The sequence below is a fragment of the Bufo bufo genome, chromosome 2, assembly GCF_905171765.1.
Source record: "Bufo bufo chromosome 2, aBufBuf1.1, whole genome shotgun sequence".
Classification (NCBI taxonomy): Eukaryota; Metazoa; Chordata; class Amphibia; order Anura; family Bufonidae; genus Bufo; species Bufo bufo.
Genome location: NC_053390.1, coordinates 217,949,167 through 217,961,734, shown reverse-complemented (window position 1 = coordinate 217,961,734; position 12,568 = coordinate 217,949,167). Strand labels below are relative to the sequence as shown.

The window sequence follows — 12,568 nt, the reverse complement described above, 5'->3', positions numbered from 1 at the left end:
CAATCTGAAGACACAATTTATTCAAAAGGATACACATTTTTAGTGGAGTGTTATTTTCATATATTAATACTTAAAAATATTTACTCAATAGGGCACTTTTAGAAATGCTTTTGTAGTAATAACTACAAAAATATGAGAGGATTAGTGCTTTGTAGGCCAACGTTTAGTAATTTCTTGCTGCTCCAGTTCTACATTAGAGACCAAGAGAAACACTTTAAATTCTTAAAGCTGGAAGACTAGCATGGCTGAAAGACAAATAAAACTGAATAAATACTGAGGAATGACATTTGGGGGTGCTCCCAGATGAAGTGCGTAAACTGTGCTCTTCTTCGGTGAAGAGATCATAAGGATAATTTATCTTCAATACGAAGACGTCTTAGTCCAGGTACAAGGCCATGTCGTTAAAAGAGAAAGGGGTAAATTTATATCCTGCACCAGAATAAAACTTGTTCTGAAATTCCACCCTGTAAATGAAGGGGAAAAACATTTCAGTGAGACATACATTTTATAGTATAAAAAAAAATTAACACTTGCAGTCAAAGACACTCTAGATAAAATAATGTAATATTTTATTGACATGAGACATTCATACACCAGTAAAAAAAATAAAAATACAGGAGATTCTAAAAGTCAGTACGGGAATAATCTTAATCCCATAGCGCCCAGGCCTGTTTGGGCTTTAGTGACCAAGTAGCTTTGATTTTTTTCCATCCTTAAATACGAGTAGTCAAAACTGGGACCATTTCGGGGTGCACTGAAAAACGTTTAGAATTTTTTTGGGGAGACTGAACCGGTAACAAACCATAATTCCACAAATTTTTGGTCTTTTTTTTTGTTTATTCACATTAACTTTATTCTACAGGTCAGTACAATTATAGCTGTACTCAATTTCAAATTATTTTTTACTACTTTTGCTTAATAAAAATGTTTTTATTTTTATTTAAAAAATAATGTTTTCATCGATGGGCTTGTGTTTTTGCGAGAGGTGATGTTTTCATTGGTACCATTTTGGGGTACTTACAAATTTTTGTGGTTGACAAATTACATGATTATTTTACAGTTAATTACTTACGGATGAAGCGATACCAATATTTAGAGGTTTTTTTTTTTGTTTTTTTACATAATAAAGCAATGTGCATCTGCATTTCTGTTTTACGGTGACAGGAAGCCTATCAGACCATGCCTCCGGAAGGGCCTAAAGCTTTCATGGACGGCAGATCTGGAGGTCACTGGTAGGAGCTCAGCTCCCTTGAAAACTACTCAGTATCCCGCAATCACTTAGTAGGGGGGCTAAGCTGTTGACAGGGAGAACCCGTTAGCTCTGTCTAGCTACTGAGATATCACAGTCGCTATTGACCACTGCAGTTCCAACAGGGCTGTGTAATACATTTCCACTCCAGACACTGATCTTGCAGGTGCACTGACGGCACCTATTAGATCAGCATGATGAAAATGAATGGTGCAAAGCAAGAACTTGCAATAATAATAATAATAATAAAAAAATAAAAAAGCATCAACAAAATACTAAGCACCAGTAATATAACCATATCACCTAAAATTAACCTTAAATGTAATAAGCCCAGATATAAATGGTGCAAAAAGGAATGTCTTTCGACAAACCTCATGGCCCTCATTAGGTTGGATTCACACATTGCAGTAGAGTACTGCACTGTCAAAAACTGAGTAGCAAACCCGCATGTGGTTTACTGAGGTTTTGTGATGCATTTACCTGCCGCTGGGGTAAAAAATCAAGTTGCCAATAAATGCAAGACCATTGCAATCAATGGTGTCGTTTTGCCATGTGCGTCTGTCCACGTGGCACACTACCTCAGAGTGTGAGCTCACGTATGGTTAGGCCTAATTAGAATTTCAGAATCTGAGCCTACTGAAAGACCCTTTGGTGGACCAGTCTAAACATGGCGCCAATAAACAGAATTTACCTAGGTGGTTTAACATGCCATAAGATATCTGCATATCTATTCTGAGGCCTATTTCGCGTTGCTATAGTCAGGGGGAGGAGGAGCAGCTAGTTTTCGCAAATATTTTGTTGGCTAACAGATAATCTTATACCAAGCCAAACATTTTGTTAATGGGGGAGGCAGAGTATTACCTTTTGCCCACAAGTTACACTTCTATAAATTTTTCAGCAAATATTCAACGGCTTTTTCCGGGCATTAGATACTGGTGGCCTATCCTCAAGATAGGTCCATCAACATCAGATCAGTGACACCTAGCACCCCGCCAACAATGAGCTGTTTCAGACAGGTGCTTTCTTTTTTTATTATTATTAAGTACGGGTGGGCTGTTTTTAGAATATAATTTTTTGAAGTGACTCAGTGTATTTTACTTCCTGTCCTGGCTCCTTAAAGAAGCACTCCCACAAAAATGTTTATTCTCTGACCTGTTCGAAAGGTGCATGATCTTAACCAGTGACTGTATTTGTGAGTTATAACCTCCCTTCTGATCCTCAGCTGTGTCATGTGACCAACACTCTGACTTTCCAACTGACACAGGACAGGAAATCAGTTACGTCTCTATTCATTCCTATGGGTGCCTCAATGTCAGTCTCATAGGAATGAATAGAGAAGTCACTGACTTCCTGTCCTGTGTCAGCTGGCGAGTCAGAGTGTTGGTCACATGACACAACTCAGGATCAGAGGGGAGGTTATAACTCACAAATACAGTCACTGGTCAGAGAATACAAATCTTTTTGGGAGTGCTTCTTTAAAATCTTCTTTGTCTGGACATTTAGCATGGCATTTAGCTTCGCTTGAGGGAATGGGATGAGTCAATCAATTAGAGCATCACACATTACAATGATAAGTGCAGTGCTTTCTGTGGGCATGTTTATGTAGGCCTATCAAGAGAACAATAGAGCTATCATACGGTTATCCAAATTCTACAATCAGATGTCTTTTCTACACAGCACCAGTAAACGGACAATAGATTACCTATCCTTATAAGAAAGAGCTCTTATTTCTATTGACTAGTACAGAAGGACAATATTTTGAAATAGTGCTAATGAAATAAAAAAAAGAAAAACAGTCAAAAAAATCTTTAAATATGGAGTATGAATATTAAAAAAAATTCTGATGGAAGTGTCCCTTTAATGGGATGATACATTCTTATGTATAAAAGCCTATTCAATGTACAACAGGAACTTCTGTGTGTACGGCACTGTAGTTTTGGTAAAAACAATCAACCCAGTGTCCTGTGAGCTCAGAGGATTTCATAGCCATTATCTCAGTAATACTGTTATACTAGTCAACTGCATTAGGTTACTTAAGAAAACTCACCAGTGTAATCGAAGAGCATGAAGGAAGGCAGACAGGCCCTCCATAACTAGAAGAATAAACACAGTCAATACAGAAAATGCGGCCAGGGCTGGCACCAGCAGAACCACTCCGACACTAGAGGGCAGCACAGAGAGGCCTTTACTGAGCACCATTGTCCACAAGACTTCAGAAAGCTCTGAAAGGGAAAGATGAACATTTACCAGCAAGAACCATTAACACAATTAAAGGGTTTGTTCGGCATAGGCCCTTATGGCCTTAATCTAAGCCCCATTTAAAAAAAAAACAAAAAAAAAAACAACCTCACCTGTCCATGGTCCCCACCATGCTCGCACTGCTGCCCTATTCCCCTCCGTTTCAAGTGCCTGCAGGACCAGGAATTGGCTTTGTCCTGTGACTACTGCAGCCAATCACAGACCTCAGCGTTCACATCTGCGTTAATGAAGCATCGCTGCTGGGACTTGTCATTCAAGCAGATGTGACTGCAAGGCCTTGTGATTGGCCACAGTGGTCACATGACCAAACCACTTCTAGGTCCTGCGGGAACAAGAAACAGCTAGGAACTAGTGTTGAGCAAACTTGTGTTTTAAGTTCGGGTTATTGAAGAATCGCGTTATGGATTCCGCTACCACGGACCATAACAGAATTTAGAATCCATAACGCGATTCTTCGATAATCCGAACCCGAACTTTAGACGCCGAACTTAAAACACAAGTTCGCTCAACACTGCTAGGAACACGACAATGGCATGGGCACATTGGGACTGTGGATATGTACGTTTGTGTTTTTTTTATTTTTATTGGGGCACGGGTTAACCGGTTAGGAATATAGAGGTTATCGGCTCCTAGTTCAGGCAACTCCGTTATAGGGGTTGACCAACTTTGACCAGCCGCAGTGACGTGCCGCTTGGGCCAATCATTGGCGGCAGCGATGCACTTAACCAAGCCCATGCGGAAGTTTACAGGACAGGTACCGGAACACCAGTGAAGAGAGCCACAGGGAGCAGGGGAGTATGGTTTTATTCAATAAGTGCAATATGCTGCTGGCTACAGTTACAAATGCACAAAAATTGGGCAAACCCTTTAAGATTCTAATTGACCTTTTTAGAACAGTCATCATACAAATAATTCAACTTTACCAGACTACTGCAAATTCCAAATAATGGGAAAACTATTTCTACAATCTTCAACACATTTATGTACCAGACCTGTAGTAATCATATGACTAAATTCATTGTAGGTTATTGGCCACGTGATAAAAGCTAAAATATGTACGGATGCCTAAAGTACACTCATTCCAATGCTTAAGATACATAAATATTCGTTACATGTGATCCATTATATAAAGCCAAGTCTCATAATACTTTTTATATCTCCCCACGTGAAATGTTAATAACATAAGTATAAAATCCTGCCGGACTGCAGAAAGGTTACTACGGCTGCTTTGCTACATAATTTTTAAGCTATGAATATAAAGGCAACACTTACGGGCATGAGCCAGGCTTAGAGCCCAGAGACGCAGGTAGGAAGCAGTGTTGGAAACACATCCCAGACAGTATTCGATCGTGTGGATTGCCTGATTCATAAACACCTCAGTCGCATCAAACTGCAAAACAAACCAAGAAATCAATAAGAAGTGGACCTCTTCTTCACAGGTTCCGGATTCTATCAGACATTCCTCAGTTAGGGTTCGGCCACGACATGTCACGCACCCAAGTATCGCACTGTAGAAAGGCAGTGCTACTCGTACGTTTGCCTCGGTCCCAGAATTGCAAAACAGCCAACATTCTGCGGTCGCAACAAACATGCAAGTCGCTCTGCAACCCCATTCATTCCAACGGAAGCCCTGCTACACATGTGTTGCGTGCCCAAACTTGCCGTGTAGCTAAACTTTTAATGCAAGTGTATTTCTCATTAAGGCTACTTTCACACTCGTGTTTGGTGCGGATCCGTCATGGATCTGCACAAACGCTTCCGTTCAGACAATACAACAGCATGCATCCGTTCAGAACTGGATTATCTGTAATATAGCCAAAACGGATCCGTCTTGAACACCATTGAAAGTCAATGGGGGACGTATCCGTTTTCTATTGTGTCAGTGAAAACAGATCCGTCCCCATTGACTTACAATTGTGTGTCAGGACGGATCCGCTTGCCTCCGCATCGTCAGGCGGACAGCAGCGTTTTGGTGTCCGTCTCCAGAGCGGAATGGAGGCAAACTGATCGGATCCTTTTCCATTCAGAATGCATTAGGGCAAAACTGATCCGTTTTGGACCATTTGTCAGAGCCCTGAACGGAGCTCACAAACCGAAAGCCTAACATGCAGCAGAAAAAAATATGAATAGTGAATGTGCTGCCGATTTTACAATCTGCAGCATATTTGGAAACACTGCAGATTAAACCCTCTGAATTAAAATGGGGCTAATCCACATGCAGATCCTATGGCAGAAATCAGAGATTTAGCCTCCGATTTTTGCCAAAAATTCCTTGAGATATCCAATGGCGGAAATCATAGATTCAGACTGGGATTTCTGGCAAAAATTTATTGAGAAATCCGTGTTGGATTTGCCACTAGCATCCTGTGACAATTGTGTTCTGGTGTGAACACGTATATAAAAAGCTGGCGGGTTGGTCCTTTAGTTATTTCTCACCTCCTCTTTTTCTCTTTCTCTCAGAGGTTCATGGCCTGTATGGCTGCCCCCCTCTTCCAAGTCATGTGGTCTGAGTAAGGACAGCTCTTCCTCACTTCCATGAGATACTAATGTATATCCTTTCTACAGAGAAAAATAAAATGCTGGCGATTAGTAACACAAGAAGGTCCATGAAACCTCCAAGCCTATTCCTTTATGGTTTATGACAGAAATTGCTACAGCAACAAGCTCACAAAAAAAGAACACATTTTTAGCAATAAATTTCCTATTACTGCGCCATATTTCCTGCATATCATACAATGAATATTTAAAGGGGTTGTCCGGGTTCAGAGCTGAACCCGGATATAACCTATTCTTTACTCATTTTTACTATATGAGTGGAGCATTTCCTTTCTCCAATGCTCCCCCTCCGCCTAGCCTGGTACGTCACTGGCAGTACACAAATAGACCTTCCTGGCGGGTACCACTAGTACCTGCCTCTAAGACAGCCTAGGGCAGCGCTATACAACACCTACCTGTATTGGTGATGTTTCCTGAATCACTGCTAGGCAGAAGTCTCCGACTAGCACAGTGACGAGAACCCCGATATGTCACCGGCAGTAAACAAATAGACCTTCCTGGCGGGTATCACTGGTACCTGCCTCTAAGACAGCCTAGGGCAGCGCTATACAACACCTACCTGTACCGGTGAGGTTTCCTGAATCATTGCTAGGCAGAAGTCTCCGACTAACACAGTGACGAGAACCCCGATATATCACCGGCAGTAAACAAATAGACCTTCCTGGCGGGTACCACTAGTACCTGCCTCTAAGACAGCCTAGGGCAGCGCTATACAACACCTACCTGTACCGGTGATGTTTCCTGAATCACTGCTAGGCAGAAGTCTCCGACTAGCACAGTGACGAGAACCCCGATATATCACTGGCAGTAAACAAATAGACCTTCCTGGCGGGTACCACTGGTACCTGCCTCTAAGACAGCCTAGGGCAGCGCTATACAACACCTACCTGTACCGGTGAGGTTTCCTGAATCATTGCTAGGCAGAAGTCTCCGACTAACACAGTGACGAGAACCCCGATATATCACCGGCAGTAAACAAATAGACCTTCCTGGCGGGTACCACTAGTACCTGCCTCTAAGACAGCCTAGGGCAGCGCTATACAACACCTACCTGTACCGGTGATGTTTCCTGAATCACTGCTAGGCAGAAGTCTCCGACTAGCACAGTGACGAGTACCCCGATATGTCACCGGCAGTAAACAAATAGACCTTCCTGGCGGGTATCACTGGTACCTGCCTCTAAGACAGCCTAGGGCAGCGCTATACAACACCTACCTGTACCGGTGATGTTATCTGAATCACTGCTAGACAGAAGTCTCCGACTAGCACAGTGAAGAGAACCCCGATATGTCACCGGCAGTAAACAAATAGACCTTCCTGGCGGGTACCACTGGTACCTGCCTCTAAGACAGCCTAGGGCAGCGCTATACAACACCTACCTGTACCGGTGATGTTTCCTGAATCATTGCTAGGCAGAAGTCTCCGACTAACACAGTGACGAGAACCCCGATATATCACCGGCAGTAAACAAATAGACCTTCCTGGCGGGTACCACTAGTACCTGCCTCTAAGACAGCCTAGGGCAGCGCTATACAACACCTACCTGTACCGGTGATGTTACCTGAATCATTGCTAGGCAGAAATGTCCGACTAGCACAGTGACGAGTACCCCGATATGTCACCGGCAGTAAACAAATAGACCAATGCTCCTCTCATATAGAGTAAATGAGTAAAGAAGAGGTTATATACTGGTTCAGTTCTGAACCTGGACAACCCCTTTAATAAGATCCCTATTTCAGCCTGCATTTTCCGATATGAGGGAGATATGGCTCTGCATTAGGAAATTGGTCAGTGAAATGCTGTTGAAGCTGTAGAAAAAGTGACTCTTACAAAACATTAAAATCGTAAGGCGCGAAAGGTAATAAAAAGCACAACGCCTACCCTGTAATTCCCAAATGTCTGACCTCCGCGGTGCTGCCAGTACAGGTACAAAGGTTTCCCAAACAGTAGCACAGGAACGCAGAGAAACACGAGAACCACCAAGAAAATTTGAAAACCATTCTAAATGGGAGAAAAAAAGATTTTCAACTGTGACTTTCTGCATCCAAAATCACCACCGTATAAGGGTCCATTCAGCCGAGACCAGACCCAGAAACCGCATGTGATCTTACAACACTTCTCAATGCTGTTGTGATTTTTATAGGAGAAACACATTTATTTAGCAAGTTTCACCTATAAAACCCACAACCGCATCAAAAGCCCCAGCAAAAGCACATGAGTTTTTATCTGTCTGACTATGCCCCTAAGAAAACACAAAGTTCATGATAAAAACAGCATTTTGCTCTGTCTTCTGTGGCATTTTACGTAGATTATATATTTTTTTAATAAAATAGAAGCCTGCTCTAGGTACGGCATTTTTCTTTGTCTTTCTTCTATAGAACGTCAAAAACCACCACTTGAAAGGCAAAAAAACAACAACGCAGAACATTGTTTAAAGAAGCCTATCCTAGAACAGTAAAAACATAAATTAAAAACACAAGATTTACAATATTTTTCGGATACGGTAGTGGTGGGGTTAACAAAACAATCTGAAAATGAAGAGAGTAGATTATAAAGTCAAGTCTATATTGTGATGGTTGTTGTGCGATGCCTGGAGTGAGCAATTTGTGCAGGGATAGATTCACAAATGGAATAAAAACAGCAAGTCTTAGGGGGTGTTCACATGACCATATCCGTTTTACAGTTCGCAAATCACGGTTCCGCAAAACACAGATACCAGCTGTTTGCACCCTGCATTTTCCCCTTCCGCAGGCACTGCAATAAGTAACAAATGTCTATTCTTGTCTGTCAAAAGGACAAGAATAGGACGTGTTCTATTTTTTTTTTTTTAGGACTGTGGAATGGACATATGGAAGCGGACAGCACAAATTGTGCTGTTTGCATCTTTTGCGGTCCCACATGTGATTCGCAAAAAATGCATATTTTGTTGCAGAACTGCTGTGGATGTTACCCTGTGTGATACAAAGGATGAAGTCGGCATCTGTCCCTCAACAAAATTTCATTGTAAGACCTGCAGGATTTTGCGCCAGATCTGTCTGTGGTGTAAAATAAGGCCAAGTGTGAATCCAGCCCAAGGCTCGGGTAACATCTGTACGATGGACACCAGTGGGCCCAATAATCAGCTCCGTCACTTTCCACCAGCACTTCCCTCATGCATGCAGCGAAATCTTTCCCGTCATAGATCATAGAATCTGCAATGCAGACTCTGATGCTGATGTGAACAGAGCCTAAACCCTGGGTCACAAAGTAACAGAAATCAATTATGAAATGATGCTGTGTGCAAACACTGAAGTGACGCCACGACTGCAGGATTTGTGACACGGGAATACTCTTATACTCTTGTTGACACGTGATGGCCGTGCTGAGGATTTTACAGTGTGAAATCAGTACCAGTAGAGGAGATGTTACAAAATATCATCCACACACTGCGGGAAATAAATCCACAGAGGAAGTTGACCTGCGGTATAGAACTTAAAGGGATTCTGTCACCTGGATTTCACTTACTGAGCTGTTAACATGACCACATCAGCCTCCACGATTTATATTACAATATACTAGTATTACTGCCCTGTGTCTTGTAATTTGTCTATAAAATCGCTTTTATTAATATGCAAATTACCTAAATAAGGAGCCCAAGGGGCTGTCCCTCCGGCTGTTCGAGCCCAGCCGAGCCCATTACTTAGGAGCCCAGCACTGCCCCACTGCTAATTTATTCACTCCTCTTCGCCAAGGTAATGTTTGTGCAGCGCCCGTAATCCCGCGCATGCGCCCTGGATACTTATGTCAGCGCGGTGTCCTGTCATCGGCCTCACAGAACTCAAGTCGCGCCACTCCGCTCTTCCTTTCCGGGTCGAGCGAAGCTGGCGCATGCGCAATGTGTTCCGCGAGGCCGATACCAGGACACCGCGCGGGCGCTGACATGTGTATCCAGGGCTCATGCGCAGGAATACGGGTGCTGCACAAACATTACGTCGGCGAAGAGGAGTGAATAAATTAGCAGTGGGGCGGTGCTGGGCTTCGAAGTAATGGGCACGGCTGGGCTCCAACGGCCGGACGGACAGCCCTTTGGGCTTCTTATTGAGGCAATTTGCATATTAATAAAAGCGATTTTATAGACAAATTACAAGACACAGTGCAGTAATACTAGTATATTGTAATATAAAACATGGAGACTGATATGGTGATGTTAATAGCTCAGTAAATGAAATCCAGGTGACAGTGTCCCTTTAAAGAAGCACTCCTGGATTTTCTTCTTGCCTATACACTGCGTGCAGAATTATTAGGCAAATGAGTATTTTGACCACATCATCCTCTTTATGCATGTTGTCTTACTCCAAGCTGTATAGGCTCGAAAGCCTACTACCAATTAAGCATATTAGGTGATGTGCATCTCTGTAATGAGAAGGGGTGTGGTCTAATGACATCAACACCCTATATTAGGTGTGCATAATTATTAGGCAACTTCCTTTCCTTTGGCAAAATGGGTCAAAAGAAGGACTTGACAGGCTCAGAAAAGTCAAAAATAGTGAGATATCTTGCAGAGGGATGCAGCACTCTTAAAATTGCAAAGCTTCTGAAGCGTGATCATCGAACAGTCAAGCGTTTCATTCAAAATAGTCAACAGGGTCGCAAGAAGCGTGTGGAAAAACCAAGGCGCAAAATAACTGCCCATGAACTGAGAAAAGTCAAGCGTGCAGCTGCCAAGATGCCACTTGCCACCAGTTTGGCCATATTTCAGAGCTGCAACATCACTGGAGTGCCCAAAAGCACAAGGTGTGCAATACTCAGAGACATGGCCAAGGTAAGAAAGGCTGAAAGACGACCACCACTGAACAAGACACACAAGCTGAAACGTCAAGACTGATTTTTCTAAGGTTTTATGGACTGATGAAATGAGAGTGAGTCTTGATGGGCCAGATGGATGGGCCCGTGGCTGGATTGGTAAAGGGTAGAGAGCTCCAGTCCGACTCAGACGCCAGCAAGGTGGAGGTGGAGTACTGGTTTGGGCTGGTATCATCAAAGATGAGCTTGTGGGGCCTTTTCGGGTTGAGGATGGAGTCAAGCTCAACTCCCAGTCCTACTGCCAGTTTCTGGAAGACACCTTCTTCAAGCAGTGGTACAGGAAGAAGTCTGCATCCTTCAAGAAAAACATGATTTTCATGCAGGACAATGCTCCATCACACGCGTCCAAGTACTCCACAGCGTGGCTGGCAAGAAAGGGTATAAAAGAAGAAAATATAATGACATGGCCTCCTTGTTCACCTGATCTGAACCCCATTGAGAACCTGTGGTCCATCATCAAATGTGAGATTTACAAGGAGGGAAAACAGTACACCTCTCTGAACAGTGTCTGGGAGGCTGTGGTTGCTGCTGCACGCAATGTTGATGGTGAACAGATCAAAACACTGACAGAATCCATGGATGGCAGGCTTTTGAGTGTCCTTGCAAAGAAAGGTGGCTATATTGGTCACTGATTTGTTTTTGTTTTGTTTTTGTTTTGTTTTTGAATGTCAGAAATGTATATTTGTGAATGTTGAGATGTTATATTGGTTTCACTGGTAAAAATAAATAATTGAAATGGGTATATATTTGTTTTTTGTTAAGTTGCCTAATAATTATGCACAGTAATAGTCACCTGCACACACAGATATCCCCCTAAAATAGCTAAAACTAAAAACAAACTAAAAACTACTTCCAAAAATATTCAGCTTTGATATTAATGAGTTTTTTGGGTTCATTGAGAACATGGTTGTTGTTCAATAATAAAATTTATCCTCAAAAATACAACTTGCCTAATAATTCTGCACTCCCTGTATAGGCAGGATAGTCCATTATTAAAGAATTGGATAGCTCTTGTGTATCCTAATTGTGCTGTAGTTTCGCACTGTTCAAAGGTCCATCAGAGAAAATGACGCTCACTCACTGGCTCTTATCTCTGTTCTCCTAAGTGGTTTTAAACACCGATGTAAGCTAATTATCACTTTAATAAGGTTTCAGTTTATAGAGGCACCATGTTATAGAGCAGGAGGAGCTGAGCAGATTGGTATATAGTTTTATGGGAAAAGATTCCATAAAACTTATACATATATATGTAAAATGTAAGAATGAAACTGGATCGCACATCCTCAATACTATGCTTTTATCTAATAACTGCTTCTCAGCATAATCGATATCGCTTCTCAGCGCAATTTATAGTATACCTACCCCTATGTTGCATACTGCACATGAGGCATTTGTATACAATTTGATCAAAAAGCATTGGCCCACTCACCAAGACAAGGTTGCCTCCTTGAGTGGGAACCTACTCTAAATTTACACCAAATAGGCAGCAGGACCCAGCAGCCAAATAGCGCCCCCGCTGTCTGGCAAAGCCACCCTGGCACTGGGCCCCACCCGCACAGCACCGCACCATGTGAACAGTTGTCAAAGCTCACCTGTTTCACTCTTACATTTTACTTATACATTTATATGTCTGCTCTTTTTCCGAATTTAGGACCACCCCCA

General features: G+C 42.5%; 1 protein-coding gene across 2 annotated transcripts in view; it reads right to left on the bottom strand.

Annotated features, from left to right (window-relative positions):
- Nucleotides 1-313: 313 nt before the first annotated feature.
- The window catches only part of ATP6V0A2 (ATPase H+ transporting V0 subunit a2), a 61,709-nt gene continuing 49,454 nt past the window's right edge, over nucleotides 314-12,568 (bottom strand). The window contains exons 16-20 of one of the 2 annotated variants that reach the window (XM_040416215.1): nucleotides 7,946-8,065; nucleotides 5,945-6,067; nucleotides 4,781-4,898; nucleotides 3,297-3,471; nucleotides 314-464 (exon numbers count right to left, since the gene is read on the bottom strand). In XM_040416215.1, the coding sequence (XP_040272149.1) occupies nucleotides 377-464; nucleotides 3,297-3,471; nucleotides 4,781-4,898; nucleotides 5,945-6,067; nucleotides 7,946-8,065 (624 nt within the window). In that variant the 3' untranslated portion in view covers nucleotides 314-376. The remainder of the gene's footprint in view (nucleotides 465-3,296; nucleotides 3,472-4,780; nucleotides 4,899-5,944; nucleotides 6,068-7,945; nucleotides 8,066-12,568) is intronic. The other variant, XM_040416216.1, reaches the window with a different exon arrangement.